Source organism: Festucalex cinctus, chromosome 1 (assembly GCF_051991245.1).
Source record: "Festucalex cinctus isolate MCC-2025b chromosome 1, RoL_Fcin_1.0, whole genome shotgun sequence".
NCBI lineage: Eukaryota > Metazoa > Chordata > Actinopteri > Syngnathiformes > Syngnathidae > Festucalex > Festucalex cinctus.
In genome coordinates this window covers 56,878,871-56,900,962 of record NC_135411.1, presented here as the reverse complement: position 1 = coordinate 56,900,962, position 22,092 = coordinate 56,878,871, and the positions used below count along the sequence as shown (strand labels likewise).

At 41.8% G+C, this 22,092-nt stretch overlaps 1 protein-coding gene across 2 annotated transcripts in view; it reads right to left on the bottom strand.

The window, feature by feature from the left end:
- Positions 1 to 22,092, bottom strand: part of pde4a (phosphodiesterase 4A, cAMP-specific) — an 82,812-nt gene that overhangs the window by 26,174 nt on the left and 34,546 nt on the right. The window contains exons 1-4 of one of the 2 annotated variants that reach the window (XM_077496449.1): positions 4,997 to 5,493; positions 1,418 to 1,603; positions 1,272 to 1,308; positions 1,126 to 1,196 (exon numbers count right to left, since the gene is read on the bottom strand). In XM_077496449.1, coding sequence (XP_077352575.1) covers positions 1,126 to 1,196; positions 1,272 to 1,308; positions 1,418 to 1,603; positions 4,997 to 5,190 — 488 coding nt within the window. In that variant the 5' untranslated portion in view covers positions 5,191 to 5,493. Of the gene's footprint in view, positions 1 to 1,125; positions 1,197 to 1,271; positions 1,309 to 1,417; positions 1,604 to 4,996; positions 5,494 to 22,092 lie in introns of those variants that run through there. The other variant, XM_077496439.1, reaches the window with a different exon arrangement.

Genomic DNA, 22,092 nt, shown 5'->3' with positions numbered 1-22,092 from the left:
TATTGATGTGGAGGATGAAAGCCTGCCAAAAACAATCGGCTTGCGTCTACTGCATCACACACGCACACACGCACACACAAAAAAAGAGCATCCTTTTTAGAGTAATTGACTATGTCGTTACACGACAAGTCACCGAGAGAAATGCGTGCCAGCTGGTGGAGGAGGCGGCGGAGCAATAAAAAAAAAAAAAAAAAAAAAAAAAGTTGGATATTGGATACATATACTGATAATCGGGACAACTTTGAAACCTTTTCTCCACTGACGATCATCCAGTAAAGTTAAGAGATTATCCTGTGGTGTGGTGTATATTTAAAATCCCTTAAATGTATCAAGTCTGAAACACGCAAACAATTTATGAATACAACCCCCCATCTAATTGGAAAATAGTAGGGGTCAACAATCAGAAATGTTAACTCTGTTACACCTTCTATGATTTTATGTGAAACAGAATGTTGGCCAATTAGGAAGCGGGGTACACACAAAATGATAACTGTGCCAATTTTGAGCCTGACACCCCCTTCAAATGTCTCTAAATGATTATCCTGAGTGATTATCTTAGTGTGGTGTGCATTACAAGTGGTTACCTCTCCGATCTGCTTGGAAAAGTGCAGACAATTGTAAATGTTAAAATTTTTCAATAATTACGATCCAAAGGCTGTTCAATATTTACGATTGCAAATTCTTATGTATGCGATCAACACTGAGTTGACTCCATGACTGTGAGCTTAAACGGAATGTTAATCATCTGCTCACAAAAACGTATAAATATGTTCTATTTTAAATATTACCAGTGTCGACTCCCAAAGATATATGCATGTTTTTTTTTTTTTTTGTTTTTTGTTTTTTATGCTAGAGCATACAGAAGGCTTTGATGCGGCCTCTGAACTGAAGAGAACGGCTGAAGCAATGTTAGTTATTACAAAAACGTCCAGCAGGTGGCAGCAGAGTATAAGAGAACAAACAGGGCCACATTGCAACAAGCTGTTTTCCCCACGGTTTTAAACTTGTAAATAATGATGAAACATAGTTTGGAACATGCTTGGAAAAGGGTTATGGGTGAAAAGGGTTAAACCTGCTCAACATTTACGATCGGGGGTGTCGGGGAGTGGTCGGGTTGATACTGACTTGTTAGTGGGTGTGGTGACATTGGCGAGGATGGTGAAGTTGCTTCTTACAGATCGGAGGCTGGCCAACACCTGAGAGGCGGGACCAACCACAATTAGGCACAACTTGACAATTATTGTCATGCTGCTGAACAATCGGCAACGTACCTGAGCGAAAGGGGTGACGATCATGTCTTCAGCATGGCTGTGGAGGAAAAGTATTCAACTGATAACTTTCTTTGGAAGTGACTGGTACCAAGTTGGAGCACAGTGACTCGTGTTGGACCCAGGTGGATGCGTACATGCGTGCTTACCCCTCACTGTTGATGGAGGAGTTGCGTGACATGGTTTTGGGGGACGTGTCGTAGTCGGAGTCGGAGCGGTACAGGAAGGACTCCCTGCGCTGGCTCTGGGGGAAGGAAGGGTGCAGCACCAAGCCAGGACTCGCCTGCGAATCCATGGGACTGCGTCCCGGCGACGGGCCATTCTCCGAATCGAAGCTGCGGGGGGGACGAGGATGCAAATGTTAAGAAGCGTTTTATAGTGACACCAGATGCGTCGCAGACCATCGGTGTGTGTGAGGAAAACGATGTGACAGGCGCAGCATGCAGCTGTTGGATGGCACGCCGCCACAAAACTGCTGGAAATCACGCTTACGGATACATTATTTTCTCCTGCGTACATCCAGCTTCATACTATTCCAAAGATTGCAGTTTATGCTCCTTAGACACTTGTCTCGGTACACCTTCTCAACCAAAACAGGAGCATCATCAAAAATGATGATTTTACAAAAGATAATGAAAGGAATAAATCAGTTACTGTACACACCTCTTTTGCCTCTTCTTTTACTGTATATCTGAATCACGACATCAAGATCTTTATTATTCATTCTTCTTACGAAAAATTCTTACAAAATAAAATCTGAAATTCAGGAATGGAATGCATTAAACATTTTTACATATATTCTGGACGTAAAAAAGAATGCAAAACTATCAGTATTATACATAATTATATACTCTATTCTACAATATATCAAGATACTGATGTCGTGTCAGCGCTCAGTGTAGGTAGACATGTCCCGAGGATGGGGAATTCATCGCCCGCTGGTGTTTTCTGAAAGCTGACGCCTTATGAGGACAAGAGGACCCTTTGTCCTCTCCAGTCGTGATCGTATGAAAAAAGATGGATTCCACTGGTCCACGTTACACTCGTCCATTGGTGATTCCACCCGGGATAAGATTTGCGAAGTCCGGTTGTAAAAGACTAAATACTCAGAATCAAATTAAAACGACAAAGTCCTGGCCAAGATTCAAGCTGAACACAATGGTTTCTTGAAAAGACAAAGACATGAGATGCTCCGTTTTCACACGGAGTAGAACTTCAGAACTATGAAATGCATTTGTTCATATAACTCAAAATCAAGGTCCAGCTGTACTTCATTGGCCCAGGGGTATTACATCTTGACATTGTTGCTTTCTATTGGTATTTCAAAAAAAGTCAACAACTTCTTATAAACATATTGATGTCACTAGAGTGTGAACAATAGCAGCTTTGTTGAATCGCAGGTGCCAGTCGTAAAAACTTCTGGAAGGCTTAGACACGGTTAGCCTGGTTTTGTTGTTCTGTTTTTGTTTTGGTTTTTTTCAGTCCTTAATGGCTATTAAATCATCTTAATGGGTTACAGTTGTCAAGAAAGAATTTTTATGACGGTCAGCTGATCTACTGTACATCACAGTTTACTCATTTTCCTTGCTTTGTCAATCCAGCCAGCATTTTTTCATGTTTAATATAGAACAGCTGATAAACACAAGGTAATTATAGTATATAATATAGCGTCACTTGAATACCTCTTAAAATTGCATATGTGGCCAAATTCAAACCACATCAATACTCCATATTGAATCTTTTATTGGAGAGATATTATGGAAATGTCACATTTACAGTAGCCTACTGACACGTTCGATCATATTGTAAAATGACAAGGAATTCTGCATCATACCCTCTCGAACTGAGCCCGACCATATTGAATCGAACTGTAATTTCATTCAATCGAACCGAATCAAATTGTTCCACATTAAACTAACCGTCCTTCAATCATATCGCACCATTTACCCTGGGTTTTCATTTTTTCATGTGTTTTTTATTTTCTTCATTGAATTCATCCAAGGGAAATTGTGCCACATTTCATAGTTGTGCATGGTCATTTTTGAACCATTGGGTACCAAATACGGCTCCTTACAGTGATGACTGGCATGGTGACATCTTATATTTAAGAAGACTGTGATTCACAAGAGTAATATATTTCACAAATTTCTCAGATCAACAGTCAAAGGGTGCATGACTGAAATATGCCAATTTAGAATTATTTTGTCATTATTTTGTAATTAACCTCTGGGACATGATTGCGATGAATCTGTCCAGTAAACTGAACTGTAAATAAAATAAATAAATAAATAAATAAATAAATAAATAAATAAATATTAAGCCATGCTATGGATAAAATGTACCTACAAAGTGGGGAAAAAACTTGGGTATTGATGTCCTCCGAAGGACTGAATGACCTCAGGTCTAAGGTTAGCAACAAGTGGCAAATCATTGACAACACTGTTCATCTTAAAAATGCATAGTAAACATGCTCTGTGTATTGTGTGATTAATAACATATACTACTAACAGAAAGTTGGGGATATTCTGCATGTTTTGTGCCGATGAAATTCAATTGCAAGGAATTCCCGGCATGTCTGTGTCAGTTTCAGTGTATTTTGTTTGTTTCTACATTTTCTACATTGTTAATTTTCACTCGTTTGGTTGCGTAATTAATGCTGGCTTGTGGTTTGATGCAGCCGCCATTCATCATTACATTGGCAGCTGCGTGGGTTGCGTTCAGGGACACCTTGTAAATGAAAGTGAATGAGTTCTTTATTTCTTTCTGTGCAGTACTGTAAGGTAAAGTGTTAGAGAATTTGACATTAGGATTGGAATGCTTTGGGTGGCACAGGTTATACTTTTTCTAATATTTTGATGAAGGTTAGACTCCCACCCCTTTAATGGGTCAAAACAAGACAATAAAGCTACATGGTTCATGGACTCTAGAAAATTTCCATATTGTGATTAAGCCACAAATTTGTTTGCATTATTGCTGTCATCTGATTTATGTCTTAATGGCTTGTTTATGCCACATATTTTTGTTGAATTTTGTGAAGTTGTCATACAAAAAAAATAATTAAAAAAATACAGCACGTCAAATGTTTACTAAGTTTATAACTGTAATCCAAGTACTGGAAACTGTCTTCCATATTCATTCATTCATATCCATAATTTACCTTAATTTTTGCATAAGCCTATGACAGTTTAGACATTGCTTATTGTAATACTGTTGAATTTCTGGAAAAAATGATATGGGAAGAAGAAAAAAATAAGAATCACATCATAATTCACAATCGTAATAGTGAGGGGAGCGATAATAGTAATTAGATTATTTTCAAAATCATTAATCAAGTATCGGTACTATCCGTACTTGTCCTCGTACATGGTCTGAAAAAAGTGGCATTTGTCCAAACATCTCTACAAAACAGAGACACAGAGAGACCGGAAGAGTCACAGAAAGGCTCAGAAGGTGATATCCTTGGATTTTTATTGTATTTCTTTTTATAAAACTTCAGTTAATTTTGTTTCTCGGCTCTTTGTTAAAGAACAGTCCGACTCAAACTCATTTGGGCACGTGTATTCTGGAGTTTTGAGAAGGTCAAATAAAGTTCACGTTTACCGGTTAGAATTGTACGTTTTTCTGGAAAATTCACCCAAAGCCCAACATGCCCAACTCTTTGTGAGTATTTATGTATGTTTAGATGACATCATGTTGTATGACCTTGTAGAAGAGAAGCACACATGTACCTGCAGTAACTCTGAGACGAGCGTCTGCGCTCCTGAATGCTGCGGTTGAGTTTCAGACGGCGGAGCAAGGCGGAGCCTGCGGCCCCGCGACCATGCTCGCCCGGTGACACGGGTGAGGTGAGCGAGCCGGCTGGTGGAGGCCCATCGGGACCGTCCCATAACGTCAGCTGCCGCGTCAACGTCTTCTGAGTCATGGCCGCTTCAAAATGTCCATCTGAGCGCTCCCAACTACTTGCCTTGACTTCAATGCCCGTATCAAATAACAAGGCCCCGGTCCTCCCTTTGGTCCCGCATGCCAGCCGAGTCAAGGTGCATCAACATGCATATCCCGCGCTGGCATCCTCGGGCCTCGGCTGATTCAAATCCTTCCCCTCTCCTCCTCACTTTGTTCTCCAGATTTATGCAGGTTTCCTTAATCCGTGCCCGCGTTCGGGGTCGTTTCAGGTCTGACGGTTAAAAGGAGCGAACCGTCCTGATATTTCACCACCTCAGATCCACTCCCACCATACCAGCGCCCCCCCCACCCCACCCCCTGCCAGAACAGAACACTCCCTCCCTTGCTTTCCTGCGAGACGTACTTTTCCTAATGAATCAACTTCACGCCCTTCAAATGAATATTTCGGTGACTCGGTTTGTCTGCCCTCCCTCACTCTTCACCTCCTTTCCCTTGTGGGCCCCGCGAGCATGTGCTCTCAATGTCCTTATCTCACGACTCACAGTTGCTCTGCAGCAACAGGAAAGCTGATCAGCAACAGACCACAGGCAACACAACAACAACACGCTGTGTGCGTGTGCGCGCAATGAGGATTTGCAAGATAGAGAACCACCCAGAAAGAACCCAAAAAAAAGAGAAAGTTTAGAAGGCAATGGTTGACTCACAACCCCCCGTGCGCCAGTGTTTACACGTTCCACTAAGGCCGTGCATGGTGGCGGCGGGGGGGTTTGCGCCCAAAACATTTCAGTGTTTTGACACCAACATCCTTGCTGGAAAGCAACACTTTGCGTGGCCTTTCGATGGGAACAGACACAACGTCGACTTAATCATCATCTCCACCAGCAACAATTAGACCATGAAATAGCTTATTCGACTAAGGTGCAAGCGGGTCAAGCACAACTAATTTGGCGATGACATCGGCGATAGGAACATTCGACAGCCTCGGGGTTTTGAGGGCGCTTTTCACACTTGCATGTTAAAAGGCAGCATTGTTTTTCGTGTTTTACCAGAAGGGTGTTGCGCTGCTGGCGGAACGAGCTGAGCTGTTATTTGTTACGTCAATAACAGGAACCTGCATCGACTGTTATGAACAACATTATGTTCACAACGCACCCGTATGGCATTTGGACACAGCACTCGTACATTTGATTGCGAAAAGGAGAGAGAAGCATTTGTAAGGGGAAGAAGCTAAGGGTGCACGTTCTTAAAGTGTGAGTGACCGCATACATGATGAGAAAACTATTGCCATGTGTTTCCTGACTACTCTCATTGTGTCTGGTTTATGCCAGATGACCAACACTGCACCAAGTAGTACCAAAACATGCCTGGGCGTAGTGCCAAAGGGTATCTAGGGTGATGGATTATGAAGAAAGAGTAGAAGTTACAGAAGAACATTAGGATTTGTGATTGTAAATATTGGACAGGTTTAACATTTACGATTGTCAACCTAGATCGGGAAGGAGAAATCACTCTCAACACACCTCAAATCGCAGGATAATCTTTCTGAGGTATCCGAGAATTGGACCTCTACTCACTTTGGCTGCATTCAGTCTGCAAGCATATCTGATCTAATCGGATTCCTCCTCAAATCCGATTTTTACGGCTGACTGTCCACACTGTTTTGAGCAAGTGTCCGAATCCGGTCTGACAGGTTGCTGTAGCAACGATATCGAGCGGAAGTGTTGCCCAGCACGTGGAGTGTTTGACAACATATTTTTTGCAGTATTTTTTACCGCTCCTCATTGTCCAACTGGTTCCTTGCAAACAGGTTAATTCTTACTACATTCGTAGTACAACCTCTTCATATGTCGATGGCTACTACCAGGCAATAATTGGCTGTTTCCAGTTGTGTCTGCAAAAAAACTGACGTAAACTGTCACTGCAGTTCCGGTTGCGTATCTGAGGAGGCGACGGACCGATGGACCCGATGCGATACTGACAGAATTCCGTGGTCTGGCGCATTGGGATTTGTGTCGCGTAGTGACATCACGGACAGTCAAATCCGATCTGTGTGTTTGGATCTGTTCAGTCTGGGGATGAATCGGCAGAGTTGGGCACGTCAATGAATTTTGAGCGCACGCCATTTGGCAATCGTCAACAGCCGGGGGCAGCCTTCCGTCATCATCAATATTTCAAGCAAAATGGCATCGTACTTGTCAAGCTGTCATTTGTCATTGCTCAGCAAAATAAATGTCCGTCAATGTATACGACATTCGAAGTGGGCATCCGTCATTGACGGAATGACGGTGCGGCATTAGAATTGAAGCCACCTCCCGAATGTGGTTTTAATCAGATTCCATGTGCTTTGTGACTGTACAGGCTACAAAAGAGGCATCCAGTTTCAGTCTCGATGGGCTAAAATTTGTGTTTTGGGCTGGCAGTCTGAACAAGGCTTTTGATCGCAAATTTTGAGCAATTATCAATATGTGTGTTCCCTGCTTAAACGGCTGTTGCACCGTCACATGTAGAAATGTGCAATTGTAAACATGTTGAACATTTATGATTGTCTGCTCTAACATTTTATGACCAGATTGGGAGGGCAAATCACTCCAATAGCACGGGATCATTGTTAAGAATCATCTTTGAGTGACTGATAATCTGATAATTGGGCTTTGGTTGACATTGATCAGATGGTTTAGAAGATTATCTGTATTTGTCTACCCCTATTAATTGGCAAATCATTAAATTTCGTCACAATCATGAACTCCATGGCTTGGCCAAAAAGTGCTGAACGCTGAACACACAAGGATTAGTCATCGGAAATATAGAAAAAGTTCAACATTTGCGATTGTCAGTCTTGACCATTTTCCAAGTGGATCAGAGAGGAAAAATCCTTCCACACACACCACAGGAAATTTGCTCAGGATATCCCTTTAGAGATGTTCAATAATGATTTTGATCACAAGGGAGGAAAAAGGCTGAAATTTTGAACAAGTATTAGTATGTGTTTACCCCACTGCATCAGCTGTCACTCTGTCAATGAAGTCAGCCTGCTCTATGTTGACCAGACACAAAGATTTGCAGTCACTATTATTGAGCATGTTTACGATTGTCTGACCTATTTTATAAGCAGATCATGGAAGAAAAAACTACTGCTAACATCCCACACCTATGGACACTCAGGATCACCTTTCGAGTCATCAAACAGGTGTTTGCTGACTTGCATCGTAAGGGGAGAACTAATCGGCATGTGCATACCCCGCTGAAAGCAGAGCTCACTCATGAAAACTCCTCACGTTTCAAAAAAGATAACTTCAAGGGGAGAAACGTCAGGACTCATCATGCTCATGACAGTTGCCATTGTGATTTGCAGAGAGCTGACAATTACTCCATCGTGTGTCAAATAGTGAGCCCGGGCTGCATAATAGCTGATGAAAGCTGGCTAAGTGACTCATGCCTATGGAGGGAGGGGGGGAAACAAAAACAAAAAAACACCCCCTTGCTGCACTCTTTGTATTTGGTGTGTTTTCATGTTCTCGCTCACGCTGCAGCCGAAACGCATGCTCACACAAGACACAAGGTGGCGATAAGCCGCGGCCGTGGGCAGTTGGCATTGCGCACGAGGAGCATTTCAAGTGCCGACATGATGATCAGAGGCCTTCAGCGGGACGCCGATTTGTTGTGGTTGAGCTGCTCCTTCTTTATGGGAGATAGCAAAGTGTCTGCGCTGTGGATGCAGAGGAGCATATTAACTCTCACTGCTGGACAACGCCTGAGGTAATAGATGTTAGGAAAAAGCCATATTCGTGGTGGAGGGATGCGATCGCTGATGTGGAACTTGTAAAATCAGTAGCTACACTCCAGGACTTCAACCAAGGAAAATGTGGCTTAAAAATCTACCGAAACTTGTCAGAGTTCAGCAAATGTTGTGAGACTAGAGCAGGGGTGTCAAACTGATTTTTGTCATGGACCTCATTGCACATCAACCTGAATGGAATAGAACAAACACAATCCTTCACATTGAGTGATTTATCCCATACAGTGTACAGACGTGCTTCAAAAGGAAACTATCAGGGTTTGAGGCACCACATACTGTTCTTATTTTTTTGAACCACAAAAACATGGTGTGATTGTCAAGGAAGAAGCAGGTTTCACAAAGAGAGGAAGTGGATGAGAATAGTGGACATTCAAAAAGGCCGCCTTGACCTATTCGTTGACTCTAATCGGCACGTGCTTCACTCATTCACAATTTCACCTAAATATAAAATTATAAATATAGTCAAGTATTGTTGCGAAACAAAATGGTGGTACCCTAGGTGCAGTATAATGTAGAATTATAATGGGCACTAATGTTCTGCCATTCCTACCCTGTAGGTGGCAGCGCATTAGAAAGCAAAGTGTAGCTGAACTGAGTTTATAAAGCACTTTCTACACCATATGGTGCTCAGATTGTTTGAGGTACATTTCTTTGCTCCACCTTCTTGTCCTAACTTCTCATGTTCTCCCGGTGCTTGCATGTCTTGCCTGGCGACAAGTCCAGGTTGTGCCGCAGCTCTCCAAATGAATTGACACATTTCTTGAGTTTAAATCGGAATGCTCTTTTGCATATACAGTTATCAGCGTCATTTGGTGATGATGTTAGGGTCCTCTTTCAGGGAGTACTTTTGTGCTGAATAAGCTGGGAAAATCTGCCTGTTCTGCTGCGGCACTTTTTTTTTTTTTCTCTCTCTGTCTTTGCACACATTCATGCCACAAGAGGAAGGGGTGGATTAGGTGTCATTAATGCAGCAGCCTTCAAAGGGCTGTGCAGTCAAAATGTAGCGATTAGTTTGATTATACTTCAACGAGAAGGGGGCGGGAGAGTTTACATACATTTTCTCCCTGTGCGCTGACCCTTACCCGGTCTCCCAAGCTTCTATGCACAGATTTTCTTGGCATTGATTATTCATTAGGATTCATGATGAGGACAAAGCCCCCGCCACATCAGCGTTTTCCCAAAAGTCTTGCACGGTGTCAGCTGCCGCCGCCGCTGTGCTATACGCAGCCATTAAACAGACCTCTCAGTCTCAGGCGCGCTTACCCAAGACTGCATTTCACTGAAAATGGACAAAGTAATGTCGATTTGCCTCTTCCTTTGCGTGACTTCCTGAAAAGATTTGAAATCAACAGAAAAAAACACAGGTGAAAACACTGAAAATGCATATTAAATGTTTGATTAAGTTGGATGCAAACGTGCTGATAATTAGGTCGATTTGGAGACTGATTACTTCACTACGATTGGCTGATTAATACATTTTCCTAAAAGATTATGCTGTGATGTGGATTGATTTTTTTTTCCTCAACAATAACAGTTGGAGTTGACAAAATGTATTTCCAATAACAAGTTTTTGTGTGTCGTCAACACTGAGTTGCGTCAAAACATGGACTCTGTGATTGTGACGAAGAGAGTCGATTGAGCAGATGCAACGTATGGAAAAACAAGAAAATGTGTGCATTTTCATTCCCTTGAGATCAAAATCAGCAATGGCCCGATTCTCTGATGTCTCCGAACGGTTATCCTGAGTGATTATCCAACCACAATCTGGTGAAAAATGCTTGCAGCTGACAATTCTAAATGTTCAAAACATGTGTGTGGGCAACAGCAAGTTGGGCTGAGCCTTGGACTTCATGATTGTGACAGGAAACAGAATGAAAGAACGAATTAGGGAGGAGCTAGCCGGACACAAATAGAGGAGCAACTGCTTGTGTTGAGTGATTGTACAACATGTCTGACAAGTAACACAGTTAGAAGAAGATTTTGTGAAAGCAATGTAGCTACCGGAGAAGCTAACAACTAGCCTAGCGCATCTTATTTCTTATTGTAGCCCACTTTTTCCTTTTTGTTATATTTTCAATTAGTCTGGATGCCTTTGGCTCAATGCTGACAGACATCTGGTTTAGGGAGTAGACTCATAATTCTCGGTGGAAATATTGTTACATGTGTTGGTCATCTAGAGTTCCTCTCAGCTTTTTTCCTTTGCACCATTTTGGGATGAAATTTTGACGCAAGTTTCACCTAATAGATGCACTTCCTGATTCCAATTTATTTGGGCTTGGAACTGCCATAGAGTTGGCGTTTTGGATACAGAAAGATTGGCCGTTGGTTTGAATATGTCATGCTTTTTCACATGAAGTATTTTTCACATTCATTCAAGCCAAGGCTCTCGGCTTGCTTTGTGGCGTTTGTATGTTCTCACTGTACTTGCGTGGGTTTTCTCCAGGTACTCTGGCTTCCTCCCACATAACAAACAGAAACATTTTAGGTTGATAGAAGAAAATGTCAATAATTATGCGCATGACTTATTGTCCATATGGGCCCTGTGATTGATGACAGAAGTCAGCTGGGATTGTCTCCAGCGCACCAGCGCTATAAAAAAATGGATGGCAATTCTATAGGGTCACATTGCCAACGACTGACTTGGCATGCACATTACAGCAGCCATTTTTACAAGCCAAATGTTAACGGGTCGTGTTTTGACAATGCTGGTATCCATGTACCAAAAAAAAAAAAAAAACTTTTCTCAGCCATTGAATATAACCCTTCCCTTAAACTACTTAAAAAAAACAAAAAAACAAAAAAAAAACATTCACACTCAATATTTCATACCTATTTCCCCCGTTCTCTTCAGATCACCAAGTTAATGATTAACCTGCCCGAGTACATCACCCTCGCGCCCCACTCGCCGCACACGTTCAGCCTCGGAGGAGAATGACAGTTATTTCCTGCCCCCGCTTCGTCTTCTGCCAAGCAAGCACAGATGCCTATTTTCAGGCGCAAGCGCCAATCCCCCTTTACATCCCTCCTCCTACCCATGAGCCGTGCCTCACCCAGGCATTTAGCACCTGGCTGATTGCTAGAAGTGTGGGGGAGTGCAGTGAAGAGGGAGCAAAGAGATTGCAAAATGCGAGCGGGGGGGGAAAAAAATTAAATACAATCAGGGCGGCGCTGCTATTGGCTTGACCATACTGTATAATCACAGCGGCTGAATCATCCTGCCAGCTAGCCATTGAGCATACGAGGCGCTTTTATTCCACAGCAACTCCCCAGGCCGGGGCACGCTTTCAGGGCAACGTGCCCATAAGTGACACATCTCCAATGACAGGTCCATGTCCGCTTGCCTCAGCTTGCCCTTTGTGTGCTTCTCAGGCAATCACAAGGAATGACAGAGGCACGCTCCCGTCCGCTTCCATTTTAACGTTGGCATTTACAGTACAATGCACAAGAAACAGAAGCTCCCAAAGGAGGGCGGGGGCAGTGCCACGGACACCACACGGGGCGGGGCAAGGCCACCGGAGATCCATGTGAGCCAAGATGAAGGCATCGATGAGGCCAAAGATGGGACAGCGGGGCATCGGAACTGGGCAAGGGGTTTGAGGGAGCGCGTCAGGGTGCTAGTGATGCAGTGTTGCTCGGTAGACATGTTGAGACAAACCATTTCATTTGTTTAACACATTCACTGCCAGCCCAGAAAAAAAATGCATCATTTGACATATTTTTCCGTCAATGGCAGTGAATGAGTTAGAGGTCTAGGAAGTGATAATAAACTAAGGTATGATAGCAAAAATGTGCCCGATTCATTAACAATGTGTTTGTTTTTGCTCCTAAAAGAATGAGTTTAATATAAATGACCTGAAAGTGGAAATATTTAAAATGGAGCTCGATTTATCAAGCCAAGTTAATTTCTTGATAACGTGGGAGTTAATGGTAACCAGGACCCCACCCAGAATGGGTCTTACTTTTTTGAGAGGGACAATAAAATAATAATTTTCACATGTTAAAAAAATGCTAATAATGTTAACTCACTCACTGCCAGCCCAGTAAAATGGATCTTTGACGTGTATAGCCGTCAATGGCACTGAATGAGTTAATGTCAGGAAAAGCATCACCGCTATCCTCCCAGAAGCCATAACAATCAACAGAAAGCTCCTAGTGGACCCGCCTTGTCTTCATTTCCTGCCAGTATTGTCAAACACAATTTTATTAGTGTTATGTCACAGCATGCATTGCATTTGCAAGCTCTACAAATGCTGTCTAGGTTGATCCTTAATGCGTTGGAGAGAGTTTATTAATTTACCAGTAAGGACTACTAGACCTTCAAAGAGACAAACCGTGGTGCCTTGTGACATGAGTTGAATTCATTCCCTGACCAAATCACTTAAATACATAAATTCGACTGCGATTGGCTGGCAACCAGTTCAGGGTGTACCCCGCCTACTGCCCGAAGCCGGCTGGGATAGGCTCCAGCACCCCTATGAACCTTGTGAAGTATAAGCGGTTAAGAAAATGGATGAATAATGAAATCAAATTCAACATTTTTTGTCACACTGCATCAGTTGAATGCTGTACCTTCTGTCCAGCCCACCTTGGCTACCTGGGGGCAGTACAAGACAGACGGATGGATGTACTTGTCATTGCGGAATCCCACTTTATTTGTAGGCAGTCCCTGCTTAGATTCAAAAGCCAATCATACTGTAGCAGGGTGTGTCTCAACTCCTCTCTCTGGTCATCAGTACGGCACTAATAAAAGTCATTCTACACAGAGGATAAAGAATATATTCTGAACCAAATTTCTGAGACTGGCAATAGATGACTTAAAACTTCTTTTTGAATTAATTGTTCACTATTTCCTTATTGTATAGTGTGTGGAGTTGCGTTCAATGGTGCTTCAATGGTGCTCATAAATAGTCTAATCTTCAAGCACGTAAAAGTCAATAACATGTCCCCTTAAGGCCTGCTCAGAAAAGTTGAATGTGGAAGAAGCCAGCCACAAGTTCATCATGCACCTTTGAGTTGAAATGGTGAACAATGCAGCCCCTCTCTCTGGGTTCGCTCACAGGGCCAAAGATTACGGCAGATTATCTTTCTCTGCTGGATCGTGAATTGAGCACAGAGGCCTGGTCACCGAATTTACAGAACCACAGGTGTCGGCCACCATCTGACACCTGCTGGATTCCACGGGAAATAGATGTATTTGATGTGCTAAACCAGAGGGGATTATCGGAGCGGGAACATGGCTGGCAGACGTCCACCACCGAGCAGCCTTTTAAGCTATTAATGCTCGATAAACTCCACCTGGATTTAGCGGTCCAGATGAGACACACAGGTTTTACACAATTGGCTTTTCTTTGAGGGAATTGCCCTGAAAGCCCCGCGGGGAGCCACTCACTACAAAGACTTCCAAGCTTTTCTACAGCCTGCTAAATTCTAACTACGTTATTGCTACTAAAGGAATATTGCCAAATTCAAGTTTTCACACTGCCTTAAATGTTATCTTCCACCCTTGGATGTGATTCAATACAGTCGTTCCATCCAAAAATCTGCTATTGCAAATATAAGCAGGCCAAGGCCAAACAATCCTTAAGATGTCTGTCTACCTCTGACTGATTTAATAATAATTTCCATAAAAATAATGATGAACCTCTATTCAATTCATTTATGTACAAACCACAGTTCCATCTGCAGGGTCTGGTGGGTCACTGACCCTCTTGGCACGAATTTGAGTGACTGCAAACAGCAGAAGGTAGAAAGTGTTTACATTGTGTTCATTCATTGATTGCAGAAGTCCTGAATTGGGCATACTTTTGCCCTATTCCCACTACAAGTGAATGTCTTATTGATTATTCTTTAGTTCTTTTGGGGTTTTAGAGTGTGCCTCTACCACTATGTTGTATTTATTACAAATTATCCTTAAATTAAAAAAACAAAAAACAAACTCTTTTTAACAGGAACACATATTGGCAATATAAACCCATCCATCCATCCATCCATCCATCTTCTTGACCGCTTATTCCTCACAAGGGTCGCGGGGGGTGCTGGAGCCTATCTCAGCTGGCTCTGGGCAGTAGGCGGGGGACACCCTGGACTGGTTGCCAGCCAATCGCAACAATATAAACCTATGTTTGTTATGTGTGCAAATGACTTGCAAATAGAGATAATTCTATTTATTTATTGTGGGAAGTCTGGGATTTATGTATTTTTTGGACCAAATTAGTCCCAATATATATATATATATATATATATATATATATATATATATATATATATATATATATATATATATATATATATATATATATATATATTTAAATGCCCTTGACATTAAATTGATTGATGTGACTTTTCTGATGTGTTTAAATGGCTTTGTCCAACTTTGCCACCTATGAAGGATTAACAATGTCTCAGTTGAACGCTGTATAATGAAACACGAGGTCACAGCCACTCTCTGCTGTCACGTGAAGCGCTGTGGGCGACAGACATCCACTTCCCGACAAGTCGACACCGCCGACTTCAGCTGGGAATGATGGAAAAGGTCACTCCTTCATTAAGTGTTTGTCGCCCACAGAATACTGGAGACTAACGTTCAACTGCCCTCGCTGCCAAGAAGTTAAGGCTCCTGAATTGTGATGGTAGCATTTAGCGCTTGAATCGGCGGCTCGGTCTGAGTCCAACTGCCCCGAGCGGTGGCGCTTAAGAGCAGCTGCCAACGTGGCCTTTGGATTGAGCCGGGTTGCCAGGTCATGATGACAGATGGCTTCAAGACATACCGCTGAATACATTATGGGAAATGAAGACCTCGGGGATGTGATGCCGGAGAAAAAGCCAGAAAGAGGCCACGTCCATGTTTGCTGCATTCGATGGCAACTCCCAATATAGGACATTGTAAAGCAAAGAGTTACCACAATACCATAATAGCTTCTCCAACAGCAATTTAAAATACATTTCAGAGATTCAGGGAAGCATGAACCTCACAGTTTTCTGAACCGTATATATTACACAAAACTGTTCAGGGGTCTAGCTGGCGTCAAAAAGGTCAAATCAGTACTTGGCTTTTCAGCACTGCAGCTGTCAAGCGCACTTTCAAATGTCATGGATTGTTTCCAAGAAGCTGATTGATCAAGGCACCGCTACCTAAGTGCATCTCCAGAGTGTCCACTTTCCTCACCGCAGCTCCGCAGGGGACGAGGCGCACCATGTCGTCTGCTGCCGCTGTCTAACCTTTAACTGAATAATGTTTTAATTAAAATGTGCCAAGATAAAACACTCACAAAGTGTATGTCAATTCCCAAAGGCCATTGGGGAAAGGTGATTCCCCACATCCTGCTGTGTTTACACCTGTCATTTGGATTTCCAGAGGAGAGATGCTCTTTGTTTAATGAGCATCCTCCTTTTAGTATATCTTCCTGCTCCTGGTCTCCAAAACAGATGGATGACATGCCTTTGTGGTTTCCTGCCACTTGCAAACAATGACTAGCTGAGCGACAAAAACACTCGTGAGTGCGTCGTCCATTGGCTTTTGATGTGTAATGGACTTTGTCCGGGTAAGGCTGGATGCAGGCGGCAGAATTTAATGAGCCGGATTTTTAGCCGCTGTGACCGGCCTTCATCGAAAGCGGAAGAGAGCGCTTTTTAGCAAGCCAATTACGGCCAGCGGTGTGTTGATGCGTGAAGCAAATGAGTTGACGGAAGGTGGACTGCTGACTTCCGCCACCGCAACCCCCGGCCACCTTCTCTCAGCGGACAAGCCCACACAAGCACGCGTGTATTTTTAGGAGGTGGTGACTCCCTCTCTCCAGGCTCTTCTTTTCATACACACTGAGAAAAGAAAACAAGAAGACACAATGAGAGAGAGGAGACGAGTGTGACTCATCCACAGCTACCATACCACCGTGTCACCGTGACTATTCCTCCTCATCTATTTCTAGGTTCCCTTCAAAGGAATAAAACTATATCGCTAGATATACAGCTCCTGTAAATGTTATCGTTCACTGCCATGTAGCTAACGAGACAGGCAGCAGCTAACTAGCTAACAATTGTAGATATCACTATTCATCACAAGTCTGCGGAAACAACTCCCTTGCTAGATTCCTATCTCCTCCAGATTTGATCATTTCTCTAATCAGCTAACTACTGTATATTTCATTAAGTGCAATGTAAAACTTTATTGAGGTAAACTGCTTATGTACACAGTAATTTATGTAGAGTAAATTTGACCCTATTTAGAGTGGGACCAAATAGGCTCAGTTTTAGAGTAATATTCACACTTGGAAGAGAGTAAAATAAAGAATTAGAAAAAAATAAAAGTGACCCAAGGGTGAAGGAACGAACTCACAACTTTCAGCTTGGGAGACTGCCACAGTGCCACCTGAGATATGCCCCTCCTACTGTTTGCTTTTTCTCCAGGAGAACAAAGACATCGTTTTTGGCCTCTTGGAGTTAGGAAGATTCCATGGAATCATGGAATCAGTTGCATCTGACACAAGTGGTAATTTCGTCAACGAAAAACATTCATCATAATTTTCCTCATTACATTTTGTTTTGCAGACGAAAACTAAACGAAAATTAAAATAGAAGCCATTCATTGAGGTGAAAACAACAACTTTTAAATTGACTGAAAATTTTGTCAGTGACTAAAACGAAAACGTAAACAACACAGTGACAAAAATTCACACAATCCAATCAAGAAGGAATGAAACGCAGGTGGCAGGAAAGAACCACTCAGAAACTGTTCAGTGTTCACTGCACTTTATTTAGTGTTCAAACATGTTTACATTCATTGTGCAGCTGTAAGATTAATCTCAAGCAATTTTGCATTTTTTTTATTTAGGTGAAAATTAAGTTATATTATTGTCAGTTCAACATCTTTCATTGAAACAATTAATAAAGACACTGTTGTATTAAATGCTTCTTACGTGTTAAACTACAGTTGCAAATAGGTGTTGTAATTTTCTGTATAAAAGTTGAAATGTATGCTGAAGGAAAACATAGACTAAACTGTCAATTTAGTCGACTAAAATTGCTTCTTTTTCTTTCGTCGACTAAAATTGCTCTATTTTCGTCAACTAAAATTGGACTAAAACTAAAATACAATCAGAAGACAAAATTATGACTAAAACTTTAAATTTAGTCAAAAGATTATAACTAAATTAAAATTTCTTGTCAAAATTAACACTGGATATAGAAACAAAAAGCAGGAGCAGCGTGGCTCAGAGTACATCGGCTGTCTCCCAAGCTGAAGGTTGTGAGTTTGTTCCTACCTTGAATCACTTTTATTTTTTCCAATTATTTATTTTACTCTCTTCCAAGTGTAAATATTACTCTAAAACTGAGTCTATTTGGTCTGACTCTAAATAGAGTCAAATTTACTCTACAGAATTTACTGTGCACCGATACATCTATCTACTTCACTTGCAAGCAAGATTCCTATCAATTTTAGATTTGATCATTTACTGGACTGTAACTATAGGCAGATAGTAGTTAACAAGTTAATCTATTGTGGATTTCATTATTAAACTAATCAACCTGTAGATACATAAGTACCTACTTATATAATATATATAAAAAAAATAAAAAATCTATCTATCTATCTATCTATCTATCTATCTATCTAACAAAACTAGCTATGGCTATCTTAGTAAATGTAGCAATTTTATAAATGTTTGGTCCTATATATTGCATGTTTTTTTGTTTTTTTTTTCCAAAAAAATAAATGTTTGATTGTTTGAATAATCGCGATTACCAAAATAATCTTCCCCCCTCCCCCCCAATCGAGTAGCACTAACTCAGTTTGTCATGAACGCACAAGCTCACGCACAACAGTATATGTACAACTTATAATTAATTAATACAATGTAACAAACCCACCCATCCAGCTATACAGGCTTCAATCTCCGTATCCTCTTTTTCTTAATATGAATTCATGCCACATTGAATCCAATCAACAAGCAAAACACCCACTAATAAGCAGCCTTTGCATCAAATTCGTCATATGCCGCACAATGATGGCGGGACGACCATTACTCGGCAGCAACGGATAATTAGGCGCGGTGATGTAACGCAGCCAGCAAATAAGCCTTGCCCAACATGTAGCCGAGTGAAGAATCGTTCAAGGTTGATTTGACAGTGAAATGGTCCACTTACAGCGTCACGCCCGCAACTGTCCTCTCATTTGTTCGCTGCGTGGGCGAACTAAAGGCAGCGAAACACGTCGATGGATTGCCTCCTTGCGCTTTTATTTGGCTGAGTCGTCATTGTCAACCCAATCAAACCATACATCTGTACACATTTTTACATACATTTGCAACGTGGTGCATATTTGGAGATTTTGTGTTTCTTATGTTTTTCTAATTAGCTTTTTCCTGCTCGCAACTTTGGGTTATGCTGCTATCAAGTATTTTTCACTCTGGTGGTTTAATCACGATACAATGTACAATATCCGTATTATCAGATATGCTGATGAGTGATTTTATGAATTAGGTGTGCAAGTGGACGGAAATATCTAAAACCTGAAGGACTCCGGACCTCGAGGACCGGAATTGGTGAACCCTGAAATAGAATGTGAGAACATGTTACATGTTTCCCCACCATCGGCTAAGTTGTCTCACTATATGGGGCAACACACTATTTGCCCCAAAATTAACACAAGCTCCTCTGCGTTTGTAGTCGTTAACTATGTCAATTTCAGCACTGACATGGATAAAAGGGCACTTTTAACACGTGCCATTTGGCAGATTTTAATACTGGGTCAGTGGCTCATCATGTCTAAAATATGTGCTAGCTGCCCCATAGCTATGTGCTTAAAAATGATGCTGAAGGTAACACTCATTAATTGCTCAAATAAAATCAATCTAGATGAACTTTGCACAAAATATTATTGTTTGAGCGATGGATTATGAATTTGAGGGATGTAAAAAACGAGATATTCCTCTGCAGGGGAGTCAGGGGGGTTTGCATTATAATAGCCAATTGCTACATTAAGCTGATAAGCTGTTGATAAAAGCACCATTTAAATGACCTTGTTTTATGTTATGCCTACCATGAATTAATAGCACCGTGTAATTACTATCCCTGTTGCAAATGTTTCCTGGCCTCTCCGGAGATGAAATGTAGCAATTAGCATAACTGTACGCCACTATTAGAGTACAATTCCCATAAGATTTAATAGAGAGGAGAATCCCATTAGTGGGACTAGACTAACAATATGTGCAGTTATGGGCCGTGAGCAAGGTAAAGGCGGGATGGTAGGTGGGTACAGTCCTCAGAAACTGTCCTCGCAGCTGGCTGGTCAACGAGCCGCATTTGTCCGATGACTCAGTCTGCCTGTCGTGTTCACGCTCGTGTCACTCACTGCCCGGCTGCCCCGAACAGCCTCGTTTCTTTTTCCGGATTTTCTTTCAAAGCAGCAGAATTCTTCCCGCCCCCCAGTCAGAAATGTTCCATATTCAAATGTGCCTCTTCTGTTTCCACTTGGCATCACTTCGCACCAGACGCACGCCATCTGTTGTCCAAGGCGTCTGGAAAAGTCGTCTGCGCCAAATGAAGCAGGGAGATGTTTAAATCATATCGTGAAAGGTGTATTTTTATTTCCTTTTTTACGGCTCGTCTGCTTTTGCCTGCAGGGAGGTGTGCGGGCTGCCATTGCCAGTGGGAAAACGAAGCCAGTGACTTAAGAGATACAACGTCATTCTTCGGGTCAGAAAGGTCTGTTGGATTTACTTGTCAACCATATTGTCAAGGAGATTAAAGGTAGCAAGAAAACGGAGCTCTGCAGTAAAGTGGAGGCTGTGGAATATGGCATCATTCGGAGCTAAATCACAGCGACTGGTGAGGCCTTTCTTGTTTACACACACATTACACAATAGCTGCCACATTCGCTGAGTGTTTCAGTATTGCTCTATTAGTGGCGGCAACAGATGGTCACACAGAAAGCGGTGCTGGAACATCAGAGCGAGCTGCAGTGGTTTCAGCTGCGGGATGGCGGCAAACGCTTTAGCAGCAGGCTGAACGTGTGTCTCGGTCCCGTGCCATTGGCTATCCGTGAAGGCATTACACACTTACTGCACTCAAAAAACAAAAAACAAAACAACTACTTGCACAGCCAAACGTTACCATAATGCGCTCTGCTTGGCATGCAGAAGCGGCACCCTTCATCGGCCTCAGGCGATGTCCGTGTAAACAACTTCGACCCCCTCAAAAAATCTCCACGGTTTAGTTAAAACTTTCCACCTGAAGACACACGCGTAGCGCATAACAAAGCAACAGGCGGCACTCGAGCCATAAAGCCGTTTGAAAGCTTTTCCAGATAAGGCACAATAATAACAGTGGTGGCTCAAAAAAAAGGGCAATCAGTTGTGGACAGAGAGCTAAACCAAAACCTCATTCTGGAAGTCAAGTCAAAAATGTTCTTGGCAATGAAATGTTCTATGATTAACTTAAACATAGCATTATGATGAATATTGTGTTTGTGGAATATGAATTAATTTATTCATCACAGGGTGGCCATTTTGCCACTTACCATTGACTGAAAATGACATCACAGTGCCAACAACCGTCAAGGTTCACCTGTTTGCTAGGTTCGCAAGCGCCATTCACGAGCTAATGATTAGCATCGCCATTTTAGAAGAAACCAATAATTGAATAAAAACATCAAGAGAAATAATTTTACAATACTCACACGTTTGAGCACCATATAGCATATCCTCCTGACTACCAGGAAAAAAATATTGTCCAATCATGTTTATTTTGATATTCCTCAATCTTTGTGAAGTAACTGGAATACTGCAAAAAAAATAAAAAATAAAAATAAATAAATAAATTATTTTTAAGCTATGATGTGTCTACTACAGAGGACATTTTTTAAAACTTAAATGCTTGGCTCAAATACAGTTAAAATAATTCAAACAATACTTTAATGTGTTCTTTTATAGAACACATGCTAACAACATTTAAAGCCTAAATTTTTTCAATAAAAACTACTTACTTTTCCTCTTCCCTAAAAAGTGCTTGCACTGAGGGAAGCCCCGCCCCTACACATTTGGTATCATTGGAAAGCTCTGGATGTCCTCTATAGAGCACAAAATGAGTTAATTCAATTGTATCCACTGGGTGGGAGATATTAGGTTTAAA